Consider the following 25973-nt stretch of genomic DNA (forward strand, 5'->3'; position numbering starts at 1 on the left):
ATGACTGCCGGCAGTCACCCAGATAATAAGTATTAGAGCGTGCTATGAAGCCATTGGCTTTGTCGCCTACTACAACATGTACGACCTGCTTGTCAGTCCAGCATCATGTTGTGTGTGGCTTCCGCGGCAACACGCACACGACTGCAAGGCATACTGGGTGACACAGAGTACACTAATGGTTGTGATATAAACAATTTTAACACTCTTAGTAATATGCGCCACGCTGTGAAGCCACACCAATTAAGAACGGCAAACACATTTCGGGAGAACATCCTCACAGTAACACAACAGAAACGCAACACAACAAATACCCAGAATCCTTTGTATTCATGAAACTTCCTGACTATTTTATACACCCCGCAAGCAGCAAACCCCGCCACCCCCCAACCCCCTGTGTCGGTAAGGTGGGCGGGATTGGGGGTGCGGGGTGTAAAATATATTCAGGAACTGTCATGAATACAAAGGATTATGGGTATTTGTTGTGTTGCGTTTATGTTGTGTTACTGTGAGGATGTTCTCCCAAAATGTGTTTGTCAATCTTGTTGGGTGTGGCTTCACAGCGTGGAGCATATTAGTAAGTGTTAAAGTTGTTTATATCACAACCATCAGTGTACTCTGTATCACCCAGTATGCCTTTCAATCTTGAACGTGTAATTGCGGAAGCTGCACACAACATGTCGTACATGTTGTTGAAGGTTTTCAAGGCAATGGCTTCACAGCACGCCCATATTCTTGTAATCAGGATGAATGCCATTGGATAGTCGCGGGAACGTTAGCGGCTCCAATTGTCATCATTACTCTGTGAAACAGGTATAAATAGCTCTGTGAGTGGTAAAGGCGGACAATCTCTGATGTATTTCAACGGGCGGCTGGCGGGCGGGTACGGTCCCGATAAAATGTTGGTTCGGGTGGATGACAACTTTGGAGATGCGGATGCGAATGATATAATTGCCTATCCGCGCATCTCTAGTTACAATATTGTTTTATTTTTCAATAAGTCTCTCAGTTGCTTTGCAGCAATTGTATTTTTCTCTTTTGTTTTCGTCGCGCTCTGGCTCCAGCCCCAACCCCGTCTCTCCTCCTGTCTGCTGCTTATAACAGAGCGACAGGTGATTAGATAAAAAGGCCCAGGTGGGCCATCTACGCACCTGTCTCTGATTTCGAGCCCTGTCCTGGCACACCCTAGTTCGCTGCAGGCCAGCAGGCCACGCCCCCTTCACAGTTAGCTCTAGAATAACAATGTTATTACAAAGAATAAGAGACTTATTATACTCTAAAAATGTTGGTCTTAAAAATGCACACGTTTAGTTTTGTTCAGTGTGAAAAAAATATTATATGGCTCTTACGGAAATACATTTAAAAATATTTGGCTTTTTTGCTCTCTCAGCCAAAAAGGTTCCCGACCCCTGGATTATATGATTACTTATTTAAAACTTTTATTCGGGCAACTTTATAATGATTATTTCGGCATGTATTTGTAAAAAAAAAAAAATAATAAATATAAATAAAATATAATGCCAAATATTTTAGGGGGGCTTGAGCCCCCCTAAAATAGGCCTAGTGACGCCCCTGCCCACCGCTATCACGGGAGAGGCTTGGCGCAGCAAAGCTATCATTGCTGGCTGAGTCGGATGATTCAGGGAAATTCTGGTAGGACCGGTCCAGATTGTTTGGCCTTGAAATATACGGAATCGCTGACAGTCTTTCCCAGAATTCCCTCCCCTCACAAACCCAATCTCCCTGGCTCCCCTGACCTCCTGATGCCCCGCTGGCGACTGTCAAGCGCTGATTTAGCATTATCTTCGAATCAGGAGCTGTCAAATCCTGACGGGGATGCGGTCGGCGTATCCGTGTCTCCCCCACCCCCCAGAGGGCTTGTAAATTTGGACACTTTACTGCGGCAGGAGGGGGGGGCGGAGGAAGTGAACCCCGCTCGGTCCGAGCTCGGCGTAATCCCACCACTTCCTCTGCGCCGCGCCGGCCGGGCTCACGCCGTTAATGCATTTTCTGTAACTAACAGCCGTTGTTTCCCGATTGTCACGCTCTCATCTCTTTCTTTTCGGAATGCGCCAGGAGACGTCGGATAAGGTGTTGGGCCTCGGAGACACCACTGCCCCCCCCCCCTCCTCCCACGCCCCCGCTCGAAAAAAAAAAAGATGGAGGCTGGCAGTGGAAGGTCTGGTATTGCAGTTATGACTAACGGCAGTTTACCAGCGCTACAATTCCCTGTCGGGTGATGCGGCTCTGGCGGCCAGGTGGGACGCCTCAACCCGGGCCTCCTGCTTCCGTCACGCTTAACCGCCCCCCCCCCTCTGTTGAAACACATGGGTGTCAAAGAAGGGTGGCAGCGTTCAGGCCCCCTTTCAACAACATTTAATCCGCCATGACAGGGCGAAAGACGCTCGGGCGGCGGATGGCACGGGGCGATCAATTCACACCCCTCTCTGCTTGTAACATTCTCTACCATGACGCCCCCCCTCTGACAGGTTGGACTGGAGGCGGCCCACGCGCTCCTTAGCGGGACGGCCCAGGAGGTCAAAGCCCGCAAAGGAGAGCAACAGGTTGCTGGGAGACTTGCCAAAAACGTTGCTCTTCTTATCGTTTTTCCTCGTCTTCTCCCCAACGCGTGACGGCTCGTTAAATGACGGCTGATGCTTCGCGGCAGATGGATAAAAATGAGCATCCTATTAAATGCTGGTGCATCGCCGCATATTATAATACCAATCAGTCCCTAAGGGATTTCGCAGGCTTTTTGGTGAATTTTTTTTTAGGGGGGGGGCTTAAAGTAAAAGGCTGATTTTGTCATGAAAATTGCGATGGTTTGACGCTCATATTTTAAAGTTGAAGTTAAAGTACCACTGATAGTCACGTACACTAAGTGTGGTGAAATTACTCTCTGCATTTGACCCGTCCCTCTGTTCCACTCCCTGGGAGGTGAGGGGAGCAGTGAGCAGCTGCGGTGGCCATGCTCGGGAATCATTTTGGTGATTAAACCCCCAATTGCAACCCTTGATGCTGAGTGTAAAGCAGGAAGGTAATTGGTCCCATTTTTATGATCTTTGGTATGACTCGGCCAGGGGCGGCATAGCTCGGTTGGTAGAGTGGCCGTGCCAGCAACTTGAGGGTTGCAGGTTCGATTCCCGCTTGTGCCATCCTAGTTACTGCCGTTGTGTCCTTGGGCAAGACACTTTACCCACCTGCTCCCAGTGCCACCCACACTGGTTTAAATGTAACTTAGATATTGGGTTTCACTATGTAAAGTGCTTTGAGTCACTTGAGAAAAGCGCTATATAAATATAATTCAATTCAATTCAATTGAACTCACGACCTAAAGGGTGTTTTTAAGGGGACTTATGAAAAAAACAATTTCCTCTTCGTCTCGACCACAGCTTTTTAACCATTTTGACTTCGGGGACCAACCTTTCCACTACAGAGAAGCCCGGGGCCCCCTCAAAATATTAACATATTTTAATATTGTAATAATTTTGGTGATTAAACCCCCAATTGCAACCCTTGATGCTGAGTGCAAAACAGGGAGGTAATGGGTCCCATTTTTATGATCTTTGGTATGACTCGGCCGGGGATTGAACTCACGACCTACCGATCTACGGGCGGACACTTTAACCACAAGGCTACTGAGCGCGTTTTTCGGAAACATTGCAAGATTTTATTATTATTTTTTTCAATGTTTTTAAGGGGACTTATGAAAAAAACAATTTCCTCTTCGTCTCGACCACAGCTTTTTAACCATTTTGACTTCGGGGACCAACCTTTCCCCTCAAAATATTAACGTATTTTAATATTTTAATCATTTTGGTGATTAAACCCCCAATTGCAACCCTTGATGCTGAATGTCAAGCAGGAAGGTAATGGGTCTCATTTTTATGATCTTTGGTATGACTCGGCTGGTGATTGAACTCACAACCTACCGATCTATGGGCGGACACTCTAACCACAAGGCTACTGAGCAGGTTTTCCGAAAACATTGCAAGATTTTATATATATTTTCAGTGTTATTAAGGGGACTTGTGAAAAAAACAATTTCCTTTTCGTCTCGACCACAGCTTTTTAACAATTTTGACTTATGGAACCAACCTTTCCACTTCAGAGAAGCCCGGGGCCCCCTCAAAATATTAACATATTTTAATATTTTAATCATTTTGGTGATTAAACCCCCAATTGCAACCCTTGATGCTGAGTGTCAAACAGGGAGGTAATGGGTCCCAATTTTATGATCTTTGGTATGACTCGGCCGGGGATTGAACTCACAACCTACCGATCTACGGGCGGACACTCTAACCACAAGGCTACTGAGCAGATTTTTCGAAAACATTGCAAGATTTTATATATATTTTTTCAGTGTTTTTAAGGGAACTTATGAAAAAAACAATTTCCTCTTCGTCTCGACCACAGATTTTTAACCATTTTGACTTCGGAGACCAACCTTTCCACTACAGAGAAGCCCGGGGCCCCCTCAAATATCAACACTGAATTAGAAATGTCACTCTTGATTTTAATGCTATTCAATAATTATATCTAACCTACTTACAGTTGAACAGGATAAACCTTGTCAAATGATGTGAAACCACACGTTAATCACAAAGGTTATTATCAAGGCTTAGGTCAGGTTGATTACAAAAAAAAATACCAATTAAATGTACTGCAAAAGTAGGGACTCATAAAGACTGATAAAAAAAATTATTTACATACAATTATGCTGTGTTAAAATAAATAAATTTGAACTGAAATAATAAGTAATAATATAGTACTGTATATGATATTGAAATAAACTGTCTATAGGATGAAAGTGCAATTGAAAATACAGCTTCACCACTTTTGTCCTAATTTTTGCACTTAAGTTTGTTTGCGATTGTCAATACTGCAAAGAAAAGGTGCAAAAGTGTATTTCAACTGGATACCGACCCATACGGACTACAGATGATACAGATATTTATTGGTGGTCCTCCGTACGCCGTTAAATATTATATAAATATATATTTATATATTGTATTCGTCACTGCAATTTGTTTTTCCAGATATGTTTTTTTGCAAAATTGATGTTACTGCTTATCTCACATCAGTTTTATTATGCACATTAAAATAATACTTTACTGTGTGTGTGTGTGTGTGTGTGTGTGTGTGTGTGTGTGTGTGTGTGTGTGTGTGTGTGTGTGTGTGTGTGTGTGTGTGTGTGTGTGTGTGTGTGTATTCCTACCCTTCTTGAGACATCATTAAGGAAAAGTACCTTCCATATGAGAACCGAAATGGTATGACCAAAATCTTGGTCCCAATACGGGAAACCTTAGAGAAAGTCTCATTTGCACCCCTGGTGGTTAAATCTATCAAAATTAGGGTGGTCCCAAAAAGGAGGGATTTTTCAAATTGACTGTGTCTGTTTTAAAATTTCTCCCCATCTGGTCTATATATGAAATAACAAGTGTGTGTAAAAATGTGAAGTGCTCCCCCTCTGGCCAACTTATGTAATAACAAGTGTGTGTTTGGCCAAAATTAATTAAAAAATAAATATATATATATATATATATCTGCGTTGGCCCTGCGATGAGGTGGCGACTTGTCCAGGGTGTACGCCAACTTCCGCCTGATTGTAGTTGAGATAGGCGCCAGCGCCCCCCGTGACCCCAAAAGGGAATAAGCGGTAGAAAATAGATGGATGGGATGGATATATAATTAAATGTGTATATATATATATATATATATATATATATATATATATATATATATCCATCCATCCATTTTCTACCGCTTATTCCCTTTGGGGTCGCGGGGGGCGCTGGCGCCTATCTCAGCTACAATCAGGCGGAAGGCGGAGTACACCCTGGACAAGTCACCACCTCATCTCAGGGCCAACACAGATAGACAGACAACATTCACACACTAGGGACCATTTAGTGTTGCCAATCAACCTATCCCCAGGTGCATGTCTTTGGAAGTGGGAGGAAGCCGGAGTACCCGGAGGGAACCCACGCATTCACGGGGAGAACATGCAAACTCCACACAGAAAGACCCCGAGCCCGGGATTGAACCCTGACTACTCAGGACCTTCGTATTGTGAGGCAGACGCACTAACCCCTCTTCCACCGTGAATCCCCCAATTTAAACATATTTTTCTTTAATTGGAAGTGAAATTCTTCTAGGCTGAAATGTGGAAAAAAATGTCTTTTGAGTTTTTAAGTGAATATTGAAGAAGTGTGCGTGTGCTGCCTCGTCTGACGTCATGACACTTTTGTTAGTGTGAGTAGTTTGAGTGCGGTCATGTGACTGCCGGGCTCCGTTTGATTGGTAAAATTGAGTCTTGTGATTTTTAACAAGCCAAATGAATGCATTTTTGCAAGCAGTAATCGATAGCTTATATGTACATGTAAGGATGAAATACCCTAAATGAAGGTTAATGGTATGAATCCAGCTTCCGCCATCTTCGTCATTGCCATTGTGTCCTTGGGCAAGACACTTCACCCACCTTGTTCCCAGTGCCATGAAGGGGAATTTATAAGATTTTTTCACTTCCGATTCCACATTCAAAGACAACCAAAAGCTGGATTAACATCGATTTTGTTTAGTTCATAGCTAACATTGATTGATTGATTGATTGAAACTTTTATTAGTAGATTGCACAGTACAGTACATATTCCCTACAATTGACCACTAAATGGTAACACCCCAATAAGTTTTTCAACTTATTTAAGTCGGGGTCCACTTTTAATCCATTCATGACCTTACAAAGCCACCAGTGAGGTTTTAAAAGGCACATAGCAAAGAAAAACTCTTTTGAAAATCCTTTTTTTTACAATTCTGTCGAATTTAACAAAATAAGATATATGTGCAATTTATTAAAGAATGTAACGTTTTGTAAGAAAAATGTACTTTCAAAATTTTTGTCATCTGCCTAGAAAATATACCATGCAACGGTTTGTTTAGATTTACAAGGTGAAACTAATATAATAACATATATAGCAGGGGTCACCCTACCGCCCGTAAGGACCAGATGAGTCGCCCGCTGGCCTGTTCTAAAAATAGCTCAAATAGCAGCACTTACCAGTAAGCTGCCTCTATTTTTTAAATTGTATTTATTTACTAGCAAGCTGCTCTTGCTTTGCTCAACATTTTTAATTCTAAGAGAGACAAAACTCAAATAGAATTTGAAAATCCAAGAAAATATTTTAAAGACTTGGTCTTCACTTGTTTGGATAAATTCATTTATTTTATTACTTTGCTTCTTATAACTTTCAGAAAGACAATTTTAGAGAAAAAAATACAACCTTAAAAATTATTTTAGGATTTTTAAACACATATACCTTTTTACCTTTTAAATTCCTTCCTCTTCTTTCCTGACAATTTGAATTAATGTTCAAGTATTTTTGTTTTTATTGTAAAGAATAATAAATAAATAGTAATTTAATTCTTAATTTTAGCATCAGTTTTTTTGACGAAGAATATTTGTGAATATTTCAATAAATATTATTAATTAATAATAATAACATGGAGTTAAAGGCAAATTGAGCAAATTGGCTATTTCTGGCAATGTATTTAAGTGTGTATCAAACTGGTAGCCCTTTGCATTAATCAGTACCCAAGAAATAGCTCTTGGTTTCAAAAAGGTTGGTGACCCCTGCTATATAGGCTCATAAAATGCAACTCAATATACTTTTATCTTCTATCTCTGGGCCTGTTTTGCTGCCAATGGAAGTGGTGCCTTAGAGCAGTGGTCCCCAACCACCGGGCCGCAGAATAATTTTTTATTAATTTTTATTTTAAAAAAATATATATATATATATTATTTTTTTGTTGTTGTTGTTATTAAATCACCATAAAAAACATATTATACACTTAAAATTAGTGCACCAACCAGAAAAACCTCTCTTTGTATCCGGTCCGTTGGAGACCACTGCCTTAGAGAGAGTAAATGGGACAATGAAAAAGGAGGATTACCTCCAAATTCTTCAGGACAAGCTAAAATCATCGGGCCGGAGGTTGGGTCTTGGGTGCAGTTGGGGTGTTCCAACAGGACAATGACCCCAAACACACCAAAAGTGGTAAAGGAATGGCTAAATCAGGCTAGAATGAAGGCTTTAGAATGGCCTTCCCAAAGTCCTGACTTAAACGATTATTATTTTTTTATTTAGCCTTTATTTAACCAGGTAATAATCCCATTGAGATCAAAGATCTGTTTTCCAAGGGAGACCTGGCCAAGAGGGCAGCATCAAGGTTACAGTAAACAACACATAAAACCTCACATTTACAACATTAAAACTTGCTCACATCACACATGTGCTTACAGACAAGGTAGACTTCAATCCTTTCACAGAATCTTTAAACTCATTCAATGTAACACAGGTTTGAAGTCGAATATTCGATTGTTGGTCATTCCAAGCCTTCGGTGCTGAAAACCTAAATGCTTTCTTGCTCAGTTCTGTTCTTACTTTGGGGATGACAAATTGAACAACATTCCTTAAACGCAGATTGGGACTTCCTTGTTTTCTTTTTGTCAAAAGTCAAGATGGATAAGATGGACTGATACAAAGAATGGTTTTGTAGATAAAAACATACCAATGATTGAAGCGTCAAGCACCTAAAGATGTCTAGTTAACCATCCATCCATCCATCCATCATCTTCCGCTTATCCGAGGTCGGGTCGCGGGGGTAGCAGCCTAAGCAGGGAAGCCCAGACTTCCCTCTCTCCAGCCACTTCGTCTAGCTCTTCCCGGGGGATCCCGAGGCGTTCCCAGGCCAGCCGGGAGACATAGTCTTCCCAACGTGTCCTGGGTCTTCCCCGTGGCCTCCTACCAGTTGGACGTGCCCTAAACACCTCCCTAGGGAGGCGTTCGGGTGGCATCCTGACCAGATGCCCGAACCACCTCATCTGGCTCCTCTCAATGTGGAGGAGCAGCGGCTTTACTTTGAGTTCCTCCCGGATGGCAGAGCTTCTCACCCTATCTCTAAGGGAGAGACCCACCACACGGCGGAGGAAACTTATTTCGGCCGCTTGTACCCGTGATCTTATCCTTTCGGTCATGACCCAAAGCTCATGACCATAGGTGAGGATGGGAACGTAGATCGACCGGTAAATTGAGAGCTTTGCCTTCCGGCTCAGCTCCTTCTTCACCACAACGGATCGATACAACGTCCGCATTACTGAAGACGCCGCACCGATCCACCTGTCGATCTCACGATCGTTAACTAGATCGTGAGATCTAGTTAACCATTGAGTATAAAACACAATGGTGACACAACGTGTGGACAATGCTGAAGAAACAAGTCCACGTCAGAAAACCAACACATTTAGCTGAACTGCACCAATTTTGTCAAAAGGAGTGGTCAAAAACTCAACTAGAAGCTTGTCATGGAAGTGCACGGTTGCGGTGATAACATCACAAAAGCATCACGGCGTAGCTGCAGGACGCTCAAAAAGAAACAACAACAACAGACGTGTCAGCCGTGACAGATAACCTCTGCACTTCAAAGCACGTCTGGCGTGCCGCCTCGGGAACTCGAGCCGGTTGCCCGGCGAAGAGAGGCGAGCGCTGACCTTCCAGCGCAGGTTGCAGCATGGCGGCCTTGAGCAGGGAAGACGGGGGCAAAGGGCGCAGTGTGTGCGGCGCGGCGCCTGACCTTGTGGTGGGTGAGGGGGAGTAGCAGTCAAGCTCTCGGTTACCCTCGAATGACCCGGGTCACACTGCGCGAGGGGCGGGTCTTGTGGCGTACAAAGATGGAAGAGGGCGAACGAGCCAGTAGCTTGGTGATCGCTGCTTTCCGAGCCCAAAACAACCGAGCAGCCGAGATGAATCAGTCATCAGCTAGCCTGAGGAAACCCGAAGGAGCGTGGGATTTCACTTTTAAGTAGTCATCAACATCCGATTCCCAAACGGTTTGTTTAGAACCTCCAGGTGGCCGCTCCAGTGACGTCCGGGTGCAATTACTGGATCGCCGGCCAACGAGTGCCTGGATTGAAGCTCATGTTGCATAAAACTGTGCAACAATGACGCTAGCATTCCTTCAAAACTGCTCTAAAACAACACCTCCAGGCAACTTCAACCCTTTACTAATACCCTCCTCCATTCACATCCCATCCCCCCGGATTATAAATAACCTAATGTAAATAATCAAATGTACTTCTAATGCATGGGTGCCAAACTCTGGCCCGCGGGCCGTGTAATTTCATTTGGCCCTTGAGGCAATATCAAATGAACATTAGAGCTGGCCCGCCAGGATTATGTAACAACGCATTCACCGCTTGTGCTCATACTTGCCAACCCTCCCGATTTTCCCGGGAGACTGCCGAAGGTCAGTGCCCCTCCCGAAAATCTCCCGGGGCAACCATTCTCCCGAATTTCTCCCCGGACAAACAATATTGGGGTCGTGCCTTAAAGGCACTGCCTTTAGCGTTCTCCACAACCTGTCGTTACGTCCGCTTTTCCTCCATACATACAGCGTGCCGGCCAAGTCACATAACATATACGGTTTGTACACACACACAAGTGAATGCAAGTCATATTTGATCAACAGCCATACAGGTCACACTGAGGGTGTCCGTATAAACAACTGTGAACCCACACCAAACAAGAATGACAAACACAATTCGGGAGAACAACCGCACCGAAACACGACATGAACAGAACAGAACAAATACCCAGAACCCCTTGCAGCACTAACTCTTCCGGGACGCTACAATATCCACCCCCGCTACCACCAAACCCCGCCACCCCCCAACCCCGACCACCTCATTATTTTATTTTCAAATGTATTAGCTAGTGGAAAAAGTTAATGTTGATATTTACATTAGAAGGCTGCAAATAGAAAAGAGGCATTACATGTTTTATTTAAATTTTATTTCTGTGATGTTTTTTCGTTTGTTTTTTGAAAGTTGATTTTGCACTATTAGGTTATATAAGCGTTGTTAAAGCAAATCAATGTGACAAATTGAGCAATAATTAACGTTTTATTCATGCACTTTCTCTTGCTACTTCAAGGCTTGAATGTTTGGTTCATTCCTTATTGCTATTTTACTTTCAAATTTATTATTGGCCTGTGGAAAAAGTTTATTTTGATATTTACCTCAGAAGGCTACAAATAGAAAAGAGGCATTCAATATTTATTTAGATTTTATGTGATATGCCATTGATATTTTTTAAATATTTTTATTATTATTTGAGACTCAATTTTGCATGTCACTATAAAGTTATATAAGTCTTGCTTGTTCAATATTTAATGCAAAACTTGTTTGGGTCCCTATTAAAAGGTTCATTTGTTCAACCTTGGCCCGCGGCTTTGTTCAGTTTAAAATTTTGGCCCACTTTGTATTTGAGTTTGACAGCCCTGTTCTAATGTATCAATCAATCAATCAATCAATGTTTATTTATATAGCCCCAAATCACAAATGTCTCAAAGGACTGCACAAATCATTACGACTACAACATCCTCGGAAGAACCCACAAAAGGGCAAGGAAAACTCACACCCAGTGGGCAGGGAGAATTCACATCCAGTGGGACGCCAGTGACAATGCTGACTATGAGAAACCTTGGAGAGGACCTCAGATGTGGGCAACCCCCCCCCCCCTCTAGGGGACCGAAAGCAATGGATGTCGAGCGGGTCTAACATGATACTGTGAAAGTTCAATCCATAGTGGCTCCAACACAGCCGCGAGAGTTTAGTTCAAGCGGATCCAAGACAGCAGCGAGAGTCCCGTCCACAGGAAACCATCTCAAGCGGAGGCGGGTCAGCAGCGTAGAGATGTCCCCAACCGATACAGGCGAGCGGTCCATCCTGAATCCCGAAGAGCGGTCCATCCTGGGTCTCGACTCTGGACAGCCAGTACTTCATCCATGGTCATCGGACCGGACCCCCTCCACAAGGGAGGGGGGGACATAGGAGAAAAAGAAAAGAAGCGGCAGATCAACTGGTCTAAAAAGGAGGTCTATTTAAATGCTAGAGTATACAGATGAGTTTTAAGGTGAGACTTAAATGCTTCTACTGAGGTGGCATCTCGAACTGTTACCGGGATGGCATTCCAGAGTACTGGAGCCCGAACGGAAAACGCTCTATAGCCCGCAGACTTTTTTTGGGCTCTAGGAATCACTAATAAGCCGGAGTCCTTTGAACGCAGATTTCTTGCCGGGACATATGGTACAATACAATCGGCAAGATAGGATGGAGCTAGACCGTGTAGTATTTTATACGTAAGTAGTAAAACCTTAAAGTCACATCTTAAGTGCACAGGAAGCCAGTGCAGGTGAGCCAGTATAGGTATATATGTATGTATATATGTATATAAAGGTATATACAGTATAGGTATATATGTATGTATATATGTATATAAAGGTATATACAGTATAGGTATATATGTATGTATATATGTATATAAAGGTATATACAGTACAGGCGTAATGTGATCAAACTTTCTTGTTCTTGTCAAAAGTCTAGCAGCCGCATTTTGTACCAACTGTAATCTTTTAATGCTAGACATGGGGAGACCCGAAAATAATACGTTACAGTAATCGAGGCGAGACGTAACAAACGCATGGATAATGATCTCAGCGTCTTTAGTGGAGCGAATTTTAGCGATATTACGGAGATGAAAGAAGGCCGTTTTAGTAACGCTTTTAATGTGTGACTCAAAGGAGAGAGTTGGGTCGAAGATAATACCCAGATTTTTTACCGAGTCACCTTGTTTTATTATTTGGTTGTCAAATGTTAAAGTTGTATTATTAAATAGAGGTCGGTGTCTAGCAGGACCGATAATCAGCATTTCTGTGTTTTTGGCGTTAAGTTGCAAAAAGTTAGCGGACATCCATTGTTTAATTTCATTAAGACACGCCTCCAGCTGACTACAATCCGGCGTGTTGGTCAGCTTTAGGGGCATGTAGAGTTGGGTGTCATCAGCATAACAGTGAAAGCTAATACCATATTTGCGTATGACGTCACCTAGCAGCAGCATGTAGATGCTGAAGAGTACAGGGCCAAGGACCGAACCCTGGGGAACTCCACACATTACCTTAACATAGTCCGAAGTCACATTGTTATGGGAGACGCACTGCATCTGTATATACTTGTTCTTATGCTATGTGAACTCACTATGTTCTCTGCTGGCTGTACATATCCTACTAAATAAGACCTACACTGTTTCAATGTCCACATTTCTCTGTTGATGCAATTGTTGATGACTGAAGTACTGATATCAACCAAAGCTCCTCATCCCACCCCCCGGATTGTAAATAATGTAAATAATTCAATGTACATACTATGATGATTAACTTGTGTGATGACTGTATTATGTTGATAGTATATATTTGTACCATGAATTGATTAACGCGGACCAAGACTTAAACAAGTTGAAAAACTCATTGGGGTGTTACCATTTAGTGGTCAATTGTACGGAATATGTACTGAACTGTGCAATCTACTAATAAAGGTTTCAATCAATCAATCAATCCAACCCCCACCAAGGACGGTTTTCACTGCTGGACTCTAGAAAGAAGTTCCGCAGTCTCAGTAGCAGAACCTCCAGGTTCTGTAACAGCTTCCTACCTCAGGCCATAAGACTCTTGAATGCATCATAAGAATCCCCTCAATTCCCTCCCAAAACGGATTAACTCGCTCGAATATAAAGACAATATTGTCACGGCCATGAGATCAGGTTTTGTTTTGGTCATGTTTGGTTTTGTTTTTTGGACAATCGGTTCCTATGTTTGCACTTACTTGTTTGTTTTATCACCATAGCAACTCGTTAGTTTCACCTCGTGTCACGCCCCTGTCCTCAGCCCTCACACCTGTTGTTGATTATCATAGTTATTATTTGAGCCACAGTTGCCAGGTAGTCGGCCTGGTAAAATGTGCGGACCAAACGATCAGGACTTTCGCATCTTGTGACACTGGAGCAACTTAAATCCGTCGATTGGTAAGTGTTTTTTTCGCATTAAATGTGGGTGGAAGGAAGCGTAATGTAGTTTCAAATGTACATACAGTTAGCCTAAATAGCATGTTAGCATCGATTAGCTGGCAGTCATGCCGCGACCAAATATGTCTGATTAGCACATAAGTCAACAACATCAACAAAACTCACCTTTGTGATTTCGTTGACTTTATAGTTGCAAATGCATCTGCAGGTTATCCATACATCTCTGTGCCATGTCTGCCTTAGCACCACCGGTAAATGGAATGTTAGCATCGATTAGCGTACCATGTTTGCATCGATTAGCTGGCAGTCACGCCGCAACCAAATATGTCTGATTAGCATATAAGTCAACAACATCAACAAAACTCACCTTTGTGATTTCGTTGACTTTATCGTTGCAAATGCATCTGCAGGTTATCCATACATCTCTGTGCCATGTCTGTCGTCGCCGGTAAAATGTGCAGACACTCCGGCACATTCAATGGGGGTCTGGAGGAAGATTTCTTGCCACTTTCGCATCTTCGGGCCAGTGGTGCAACTTGAATCCCTCCCTGTTAGTGTTGTTACACCCTCCGACAACACACCGAGGAGGCATGATGTCTCCAAGGTTCCAAAAAATAGTCGAAAAAACGGAAAATAACAGAGCTGTAATGTGTTTGAAAAAATGAAAACGGCGGCTTTCTTACCAAGGCAACGTCACGAACTGACGTCATCGCTACAAGAGCCATAAACAGACAGGCGTTTAATTCGCAAAATTCACCCATTTAGAGTTCGGAAATCGGTTAAAAAAATATAATGGTCTTTTTTCTGCACCATCAAGGTATATATTGACGCTTACATAGGTCTGCTGATAATGTTCCCCTTTAAACAAGTTGAAAAACTTATTGGGGTGTTACCATTTAGTGGTCAATTGTACGGAATATGTACTGTGCTGTGCAATCTACTAATAAAAGTTTCAATCAATCAATCGAAAAAATCAACACCATGTACTCTCAAAATAGTTTTTTTTTTTTCGATTTTGGACTGATATCTGATATCAATATTGGATCGAGACACCCTTAACTAATATAGACATGAATATTTTTGTATGCGATCATGTGTTAAATTTGTGTGTGTGTGGGGGTGTGTGTGACAAAATGCATCCTGGTCTCACACCTGGGGGTTTGGAAGTGTCGGTGTTAACAGAGGAAAGGCAGGTGTTAAGTGTGTGCCGTGGAGGGAGAAATCCTGCACACTTTATTGACATTATTTCAGCCGCTGTCAACATTGTGTGTATCCTATTTTTATTTTCTAAACAACAGTGACCCTTACTTAGTAATCGGCATGCAGAGAGGAAAGGCGTATTTTTTTTTCCAGAAAGTTGGAACGTTAAACCAGTGTTTTTCAACCTTTTTTGAGCCAAGGCACATTTTTGGCGTTGAAAAAATCACTAAAAAACGAAACTCAGTTGACAGTAAAAAGTCGCAATTTTTGGATATGAATTTTGATCATAACCAAGCATGCATGACTTTAGCTCTTGTCTCAAAGTAGGTGTACTGTCACCACCTGTCACCTCACACCCTGACTTATTTGGAGTTGTTTGCTGTTTTCCTGTGTGTAGTGTTTTAGTTCATGTCTTGTGCTCCTATTTTGGTGGCTTTTTCTCTTTTTTGGGGGGTATTTTCCTGTAGCAGTTTCATGTCTTCCTTTGAGCGATATTTCCCACATATACTTTGTTTTAGCAATCACGAATATTTCAATACTTTTGAATCCTTTTTAGTGGGGACATTGTTGATTGTCATGTCATGTTCGGATGTACTTTGTGAAGTCTTTGCTGTCGTCCAGCATTCTGTTTTTGTTCACTTTGTAGCCAGTTCAGTTTTAGTTCCGTTCTGCATAGCTTCAATGCCTTTTATTAGGGGCACTCACCTTTTGTTTATTTTTGGTTTAAGCATTAGACACCTTTTTACCTGCACACTGCCTCCCGCTGTTTCCGACATCTACAAAACAATTAGCTACCTGCTGCCACCTACTGATATGGAAGCGTATTACACGGTTACTCTGCCGATCTTTAGACAGCACCGACACTCAACAACAACACATCATTTGCAAACTTCCATTACCCAAATAGGTGAAATTAGATAATCTCCCACGGCATACCAGACTGTATCTAGTGTGCCGCGGCACAGTGGTTGAAAAACACTGCGTTAAACAACAGAGCCGTGAAGCGGGCATCTGGGATGTTAAATGGTGATCATAGTATGTCATCTGGTTTGATGCCTGTCATTGAATTGACATTTACACGGTCACGCCACATCAGATTAAATGTTGCACGCATTCAACGGACACTCACTATGGTGTTGTTTAATATCTATATATCTTGATTCCTTTATATACTTTTAGGTTATTTCAAGTAATCGTTCCTGCTTTGTTTTCCCACTAGTGTCGTGCACGTGACGACCATGGCTTCCCGCTGCAGCCTGGCATACATCGGAGGAGGTAAGGCCCTAAGAGTAAACAGTAGTAAACAACAGTAGCAGTAGGGGAGTGGGCCTCCCTGCGGTGTTGATTATTGGAGGGCTGTAAACAGTAAACCCCTACTAGTAGGCCAGGAGCTCGCCAAGCGGGAACGGCTGCTGCTGGCGGCCCGCAGCTAGGCCAACAACATCTGGACATCAGCTCAGCTCCTCACTATGATGGCGATGGAGGCTATAACAACATTAGCTACACCTGCACCAACTCATTAATTATGCCTTTACTGAGATAATAATGCTCACTTTTAATTATTTTAACGATGTTTATTGTTGTGCAACTATATTACAGTCCCTAATAACCATGACTAAACGTTTGCATTCTGTCTGTGCATTGCTCAATTTTGTTAAAATGTTTTGTACCCGGGGATAGGTTGATTGGCAACACTAAATTGGCCCTTGTGTGTGAATCTTGTCTGTCTGTGTTGGCCCTGTGATTGGGTGGTGACTTGTCCAGGGTGTACCCCACCTTCTGCCCGATTGTAGCGGAGATAGGCACCAGCGATCCCAAAGGGAATAATCGGTAGAAAATAGATGGATGTTTTAATTTATTTTTTATTTTTTACAAAGGACTTTTAGCCTAGTGGACTTGCATGTGTAAAATCATGAAGTCACTTAACGCTATTGCGTCCATTGTCTCCCTCTGCTGGTCATCTGAGGCACAGCACATGAAGTGCAAGGTGAAACCCAACTAGATTACATTGAAGCAGAAACAAATTACTAAAATGTGGCAGACCCTCGAGCTATTTTTGTCAATTTTTTTGTCGGATTTTGCAGTAGCTTTAAAAAAAAAAAAAAAAAGTTGCTATGTTTTGAAGCTGCTTCATGATTTTGGATGCCGTTTTTTCAAGACTTTGATGCAATCTTATTTTACTGTTGTGCTTTTAAGTCAAAGTTAAAGTACCAATGATTGTCACACAGGGCTTCACGGTGGAAGAGGGGTTAGTGCGTCTGCCTCACAATACGAAGTTCCTGCAGTCCTGGGTTCGAATCCAGGCTCGGGATCTTTCAGTGTGGAGTTTGCATGTTCTCCCCGTGAATGCGTGGGTTCCCTCCGGGTACTCCGGCTTCCTCCCACCTCCAAAGACATGCACCTGGGGATAGGTTGATTGGCAACACTAAATTGGCCCTAGTGTGTGAATGTGAATGTTGTCTATCTGTGATGGCCCTGCGATGAGGTAGCGACTTGTCCAGGGTGTACCCCACCTTCCGCCCGATTGTAGCCAGTGCCCCCCGCAACCCCAAAGTGAATAAGCGGTAGAAAATGGATTGTCACACACACTAGGTGTGGTGAAATGTGTCCTCTGCATTCGACCCATCACCCTTGATCACCCCCTGGGAGGTGAGGGGAGCAGTGAGCAGCAGCGGTGCCACGCCCGGGAATCAGTTATGGTGATTTAACCCCCAATTCCAACCCTTGATGCTGAGTGCCAAGCAGGGAGGCAATGGGTCCCATTTTTTTTTATAGTCTCTGGTATAGCTCGGCCGGGGTTTGAACTCACAACCTACCGATCTCGGGGCAGACACTCTAACCACTTGGCCTCTGAGTATTTATTATTTTGAAGGCCTGACATTACCGGCTAGTACAGGATACGTTATGTTCTCCAAGTGGACCAAAAAAAGTTGCATTTGTCAGCCAGCGCTGTAACTTCGTGTGCATTGTAGTGCTGCTGAGGGACAAACTTGTTAGCACATTCCAAATATGCGGAGAAGTTGCTAAGTCGTGTAAAACGTGTATTAAAACATTCTGGAGGGTCTGATTTAGGAAAGGTGAGAAAAAAGTGGTTTTAATGTTCACTAAAAGTAGCTTCACTTGGAATGCATACTGTTACATTGGATTTATTAGCAAATTAACGATGAACTGTAATTGTTCTTTACAAAAGTCAAGCACAACACAGTGTAAGAAATTAGAAAACAAACCCCTGTGTTTATGCAAAGAGTAACAGATCAAACTGGAAAAAGTGAGATGTTTTGTTCCTCCTCTTTATTTTGAAAATGTACACTGCGATTAACGGTAGGACTTCTGGTAGCGGGCGCGGGCTCCAGGTCCACCGAATTTCTTGGACTCGCAGCGACGTGGGTCGGCAACCAGCAGGGTCCTGTCGTACTGGATCAGGATGTCCTTGATCTCCTTCTTGGAGGCCTCGTCCACATCTGCCGGGAGGGGGACAGCACAATTACACTTTGGACCAAAAACCACTTAAACAACTGACAGTGTTGTTGTACTTACACTTCTGGTAGTACGCCACCAGTGCTTTGGAGATAGACTGTCTGATGGCTAGAAGAGGTGAAAAGAGTATTTGTATGTTTTGATAAGCAGGAAATACAACGTAAAATGACTCAAAGCCAGCCTTTACGACGTTGCCTTTAGCAATGTTGCTTACCATAAACCTGTGCGACATGTCCACCTCCCTTCACTCGGACTCTGATGTCAACTCCAGCAAAACGTTCCTTGCCCAGCAGCAGCACAGGCTCCAGCAGCTGCATTAGACAGTCAAATGTGGATATTAAGTACATATAACCTGCAGGTGCTACTCACAGCAAGCTAAGAATATTTATGACCTAATCTGCACTAAAATCCATGTAAACTCCTATAAACTAAAACTTGTTCAACGGTATCCAACAAACAACTGAACAGCAAAATTCACAGCAAGTGTGTGAGCCATCAATGCACCAACACATAGTCACAGAATGTAATTGGGAGACTCTGGCCAATATTCAATATTTCATTTTATTAGTTTATTTGAACAGGGACCACGAACATTGATCAACATTGCTGTAAACGCGCAAGTTTTAGCGCCAAAGCTTGTTTCCAACCTTAGTCCTTGGGCAAGATGTGTATCGCCAAAAGTAAACAATATATAATTAACAACAATCATTATGAGCCTTCTTAAAATAGTAAAACAACCGATTAGTCAATGAGTGAATTAATCCTGCAATAAATGAATGCGATAACTTTGCCAGGCTTGATTATTGCCAATCGCATGCAGGGTTACAGGCTGCAAGTGGGGTAAGCAGCTGCAGGCGTTTATACTAAAAGCACAAACAGTAATAATGGTAATTGCTGTAAAACTCCCGACATTTATTATTGCCATATTGAACTAAAATGATCAAAAAACACTGATTGCTAACAGTACTTTAATAAAAAATTAACCCACTAGTGATAGCTTGCTTGGGAGCTTAAATACTAACATTAAAACGAGAGACATTAAGGTCTTCCCATTGAGAAAAAACACCATACCCTAATCTAAACTTGCATAAACACAATGTTGAAAATACCAAGATACAGTATTCACATTGAACATAAAGGCTGTCCTGTTCTTGCACAAAATGATCAATATATAGTCCAGTTTCAAGTTGAAACACTTTTCAACAGGTGGACTCACATTAGAAAATGAAGGGGACTCATCGCCCAATGGGAAAGGGAAGAAATAAGCCTAATAAATAAGTAAAAACTCACATGATGTTACATAAATTGGAAGTGAACTGAAGTGATCACCTAATTTGCTTATATAAAAAAAAACATTGTAAAATGAAGGAAGATAAACATATTTCAACAAATAAAAATAATATGGCTCCTGTGAAGCAAGAACAAATGTTTCCTCCCCCAAGACAGCACTTTGTGTCCGAGTTATTTGGTTAAAAGATTTTAGCGTGTAGAAGTACTTTTTGACCACATTCAACAATACTACAATGGTAATGATAACCAAGACAGACAAAAATATTGTTTTATTTAATATACTAGCATGTGATATATCTGCAAAAACCCGCCTTTTTACACATTCATTTTTCTGTAAAAAGTTCACTTCTGTGTTTTATAATGAAATACCAATTGAAAACAAGGATGTAAACAAAATTTGTTAAACGCTCGCTTCAGCTACTCACTGTTCCTCTTGCCTAAACGTCCCACTGAGTTGCAGGATGGGGAGAATATTGTCGACCCCCTTTGCTCTCTGAGCCACAACTTTGACGGCTGTCCACTTTGCTGCTAATCATGTTCGAATTAATACAATCCCAACACCATTAGTTCAGAAACAGTTGTAGTTCTAGAGCAGGGGTCACCAACCTTTTTGAAACCAAGAGCTACTTCTTGGGTACTGATTAATGCGAAGGGCTACCAGTTTGATACACACTTAAATAAATTGCCAGAAATAGCCAATTTGCTCAATTTACCTTTAATAAATAAATCTATATAAAAAAAAAAAGGGTATTTCTGTCTGTCATTCCGCCAGACTTTTTTTTTCCTTTTATGAGAGTTTTTTGTAGAGGATAAATGATGAAAAGAACACTTATTTGAACAGTTTAAAAGAGGACAAAACAGGAAAAAAAGGAAATAAAATTTTGAAACAGTTTATCTTCAATTTTGACTCTTTAAAATTCAAAATTCAACCGAAAAGAGAAAAGAAAAACTAGCTAACTAATTCAAATCTTTTTGAAAAAATTTAAAAAAGAATTTATGGAACATCATTAGTAATTTTAGAATTTTGATTACATGTTTTAAATAGGTTAAAATCCAATCTGCATTTTGTTAGAATATATAACACATTGGACCAAGCTATATTTCTAACAATGACAAATAATTTTTTCTTCTAGATTTTCCAAGACAAAAATTTTAAAAGAAATTCAAAAGACTTTGAAATAAGATTTAAATTTGATTCTAAAGATTTTCTAGATTTGCCAGAATATTTTTATTTTATTTTAATCATAATAAGTTTGAAGTAATATTTCACAAATATTCTTCATCAAAAAAACAGAAGCTAAAATGAAAAATTTAATTAAAATGTGTTTATTATTCTTTACAATAAAAACAATTTATTTACTCTAACATTGATTTAAATTGTCAGGAAAGAAGAGGAAGGCATTTAAAAGGTAAAAAAAGAATGTGCTTAAAAATCCTAAAATCAAATTTAAGGTTGGATTTTTACTTTAAAATTGTCTTTCTGAAACATATAAGAAACAAAGTAAAGAAAATAAAGGAATTTATTTAAACAAGTGAAGACAAAATCTTTAAAATATTTTTTTGGATTTTCAAATTCTATTTGAGTTTTGTCTCTCTTAAAATTAAAAATGTCGAGCAAAGCGAGACCAGCTTCCTAATAAATAAATAAAATTTGAAAAATAGAGGCAGCTCACTGGTAAATGCTGCTATTTGAGCTATTTTTAGAACAGGCCAGCGGGCTACTCAATTGGTCCTTACGGGCTAATAAATATGGCAGTGCCATGTTGGCATTTTTTCCATAACTAGAGTTGATTTATTTTGGAAAACCTTGTTACATTGTTTAATGCATCCAGCGGGGCATCACAGCAAAATTAGAAATAATGTGTTAATTTCACGACTGTATATTTCGGTATCGGTTGATATCAGAATTGGTAATTAAGAGTTGGACAATATCAGAATATTGGCAAAAAGGCCATTATCACACATCTCTGATGAGAACTTCAAGTTTGTTGCATTTGAAAGGGTATACATGCGTTATCGTTACATCTTATTAAATCAGTAGTTAATTTGGTCTCAAAATGAGACAACAATAACGTTAATTGGTCAAGGGAATTTATCGTCTAGCAAAATTTGTTGTCAGTTAATGACTCTTCTAATCGATCGCTGTTGCAACCTGCTGATGACTTTAAAGTCACTGGTCACTTTCCTATGCGAACATCCCGTTTAAAGCATTGTAACTAGGGCTGGGCGGTATATTGCGGGTTTGTCTCTCTGCGATATAGAAAATGACTAGATCATAATATTCGAGTACACGTTCTCACGCAGTTGCTTTTACTGCGGGCTTTACACTACAGGCTCTTCTCACTCTTTGTTGTGTCACCTTCTCACAGACAGCAAGCGCACAAACTTACACACTTCATGTCATACGTCAAATACGTATATGCCCTCACCCAGCACAGAGGTAGCAGCTTGGCTAACAGTAGCTGTGATGCTAGCGAAACCGTGCGAGGGATAATACGAGAGAGAGAAGGTGCGAGTCTGGTAACAAATGAAGTAAGAATTAATTCCCAAGAAAAACAGCACGGGGTCCATCGTCTGGCGGTGGTTCGAATTCAAGCGGGAATATGTCGAACAAACAACTGTAATTTGTCAAGTGTGGGGCACAAGCATTGCTACCAAAAGTAGCATTACTGCTAATATGTAGCATCGTTTAAAAAGTCACCTGCTAATAACTTTAATAAATACAGTTTTGGTAAATTGACTTGTGATTTCCTTCTGTGCATGAAAGTTTTAAGAATGTTTTAATGTCGACACATAGAATCATCATACTGCTGTGATTATATGCATCAAGTGTTCATTCAAGGCTTAGGCAAAATACCGAGATATATATCGTATCACGCGATATGGCCTGAAAATATGGCGATCTTAAAAAAAGGCCATATCGCCCAGCCCTAATTGTAACTTTTATTAAAAATGTGAACAGCATCAGAAACAATACCAGTTCTATCTGAACAAGGACATAAATTGATCACACACCTTTGAGGATTTTGCTCTTTAGCCCTTTGTTACGAAACAGCAAGTCATGGCGTAAGTGCAGAAATATATAATACTTGCTCACCTTGTACTGCAGGGTAGCAGGCTCCACCATCTCCAGGGGTCTGCCGTTGACTTTAATCAAGCCATTGCCTCTCTTGCAGTGGGCGACTGCTGTGGCAGTTTTCTGTCACACAAGCACCCCGTTAGCATCTTCCATCCATTTTCTACCGCTTATTCTATGTGGAGGTTCTACTCCAGCTTCCTTCCACTTCCACAGACATGCACCTGGGGATAGGTTGATTGGCAACACTAAATTGGCCTTTGTGTGTGAATGTGAGTGTGAATGTTGTCTATCTGTCTTGGCCCTGCGATGAGGTGGCGACTTGTCCAGGGTGTACGCCGCCTTCCGCCTGATTGTAGCTGAGATAGGAACCAGCGCCTCCCAAAGGGGAATAAGCGGTAGGAAATGGATGGATGGATGGATATTCCCTTCGGGGGTCACTGGTGCCTATCTCAGTTATAATCGGGCACCCTGGACAAGTCGCCACCTCATTGCAGTGTGAACATTGTCTGTCTGTGTTGGCCCGTTAGCATCTTGCAACTGTTTATTTACTGTCATTAGCAACTATTATTTTTAGAGAGATCTTTTACAAAAACAATAGAGTAACAACAGCTCATTTTATAGCAAATGCATAGTTTGGGATTAATTAATGACTTTAATAAATCCATCGATGAAGTCGGCCATAGCGTGCTATCTGCATTAGCCAATTCAACACGGGCTAACTGGGAATTTACCTTAAATCATTGCCACTTTTGAACACAATATACACTTTTCTATAATTATGATAGCACCTTTCAAGCACACACGTGTTAGGATGAACAATAATAACGTGATAACGTTAACAAAATGCTAACTCGATAAGCTAATGTGAACAGGCCACACGGGTTAGCAGGACCACCACATGTGTGCTAATTCCCTCGATTTTACTTACTTTACGTCCGAAAACCTGGACAGACTGCAGGGGACCTTTTGGCGGCATGTTTCTGAAACACACAGCGTACAGTAATTAGTTTGGAAACAGGTCTAAAAGTGTTTTATTTGTGGTATAATAACGCATCGAGTGGAGGAGCATACCGTATTCAGCTCGGGCGCCGTACGGAGAGACCGACGGGGCTTCCCAGGCAGAAGATCAGGAGCTGCTGCGCAACTTTTTTAGCTGCTTTGCGGCATCGTTTGCGACGGTTGGTGTTGCTAGACCTCCATTTTGAATGTAGTTCTTTTTTTTACACGTTATTGAAGCAAACGGGAAAGACAACGACTGATATAACCAACGCAACAACAAAATAAAATACAAGTAAATACATTTACAACGTAATACGACATTTTCTGATTAAATTAATTTTCACGAATTGTTATTTGTATGGATGAAATAAACTGGCTTTGGTTCGTCAAATATTTGTCTATCTCAATGTTTTATTTATTTTGAGCCCATTACAAACAAAGGACACGAAGAATAAAGATTGTTGTGAATAATAATATTATATGTATTAAAACAGAGTTCAGTTTCACTTTTTTTTTTTTTTTTACCATGAATTGATTAACGTGGACCCCGACTTAAACAAGTTGAAAAACTTATTCGGGTGTTACCATTTAGTGGTCAAGTGTACGGAATATGTACTGAACTGTGCAATCTACTAATAAAAGTTTCAATCAATCATATTCGAACATGCATACGATACAAGTAATGCATCGCACGTTTCCAGTTGTTACAGCACGTCCGAAAAGGAGTAGTAAGAAGCATCCATCCATCCATTTTCTACCGCTTATTCCCTTTCGGGGTCACGGGGGGCGCTTGCGCCTATCTCAGCTACAATCGGGCGGAAGGCGGGGTACACCCTGGACAAGTCGCTATCTCATCACAGGGCCAACACAGATAGACAGACAACATTCACACTCACATTCACACACTAGGAACCATTTAGTGTTGCCAGAGCTTATTTAATCCTACCCCTTTTCATACAATCGCAATTTTATCCAATTTCCTTGTTCTCTTTTACAGAACAGTGAACAAATAAATAATAAATAAATAATATACCATAGTGAGCAAACACATATTAGTTACGTAAATAATCTTTGTCTCAACAAAAAATAATAATAAAAATGAATAAATTGAAAATATTAGCATTCTAGTTCAGTGCTGTTAAAATATTTTCTGTTACGCCCCCCAGTAAGAAGAAAACCTCTCCCACCCTCCTTTACCACCACAACTATAAATGGTATAATACCTCCGCATAACATTCCATCCTAATTGACATAAAGAAAAAAGAAAGAAACAACAACAAAAATCACTTTATTAACATTGTTTTAGCCAGTAACGGAAAATATTTAAGGTGCATTACTTTGCCTGAAATTTCCAAAAAGGCGATCTTTATTCAAACAACAATTTTTTGACCAACTTGAACCATTTGATACTGTGAACGACTTTCCCTGTCGCTCGGGTTCCATGGACCACTCAGGAAGGACATGATCGCTTGAACGGGTTTTACTCTCGTTTATTTTGCAATAAGATTTGTCTTGCCGGTTCTCAGCCGCTGTTGTCGTCGTCGTCGTCTGCTGTTTTTTTTTCACTGCTGCCGATCTTCATCCATCGTTGCAGGCTCTCCAACTCCTTCTGCCCCGACCTGTCCTCCTTCTCCCCTTTTATGCAGCGTAAGGAGAAATGTTAATTGTTTCCCGGTGTGCGAGCCACGCACCTGATCTCGCTCGCAGCGTCGCTCCCGGCACGGCCCACCTCTCCACTCAGCCGCATTCTCTGCCTCCTTGCCGCCATCTTGCCGCTGCTCATTCACCGGCTCCGCCTCTCTACAGATACTAAAAAATAAAATTCCATCCATCTTCTTCTGCTTAGTCGAGATCGGGTCGCGGTTGGCAGTAGCCTAAGCTTCCCTCTCCTCAGCCACTAAATGCAGCTCCTCCCGGGGCATCCTGAGGTGTTTCCAGGCCAGCAGGGAGACATACTCTCCCTGGGTCTTCCTCGTGGCCTCTAAAGGGGCGAACGTGCCCTATACACACTCCCCAGG

At 41.6% G+C, this 25973-nt stretch overlaps 1 protein-coding gene and 1 long non-coding RNA gene across 2 annotated transcripts in view; one reads left to right on the plus strand and one right to left on the minus strand.

The window, feature by feature from the left end:
* Window positions 1-16715, plus strand: part of LOC133559831 (uncharacterized) — an 86674-nt gene extending 69959 nt beyond the window's left edge. Inside the window, exon 3 of the long non-coding RNA XR_009808281.1 lies at window positions 16330-16715. This is a non-coding gene — a long non-coding RNA (uncharacterized LOC133559831). The remainder of the gene's footprint in view (window positions 1-16329) is intronic.
* A 1669-nt stretch (window positions 16716-18384) lies between these two features.
* On the minus strand, window positions 18385-24133 carry rps16 (ribosomal protein S16). Its single transcript, XM_061912030.1, has 6 exons — window positions 24028-24133; window positions 23885-23936; window positions 22975-23076; window positions 18802-18898; window positions 18648-18695; window positions 18385-18571 (listed from the first exon to the last, which is right to left on the minus strand). Exons 2-6 carry the CDS (start codon window positions 23930-23932, stop codon window positions 18426-18428), a joined length of 441 nt encoding a protein of 146 aa, XP_061768014.1. The 5' UTR covers window positions 23933-23936; window positions 24028-24133; the 3' UTR covers window positions 18385-18425.
* Window positions 24134-25973: the final 1840 nt, after the last annotated feature.

Source organism: Nerophis ophidion, linkage group LG10, assembly GCF_033978795.1.
Source record: "Nerophis ophidion isolate RoL-2023_Sa linkage group LG10, RoL_Noph_v1.0, whole genome shotgun sequence".
Taxonomy (NCBI): domain Eukaryota; kingdom Metazoa; phylum Chordata; class Actinopteri; order Syngnathiformes; family Syngnathidae; genus Nerophis; species Nerophis ophidion.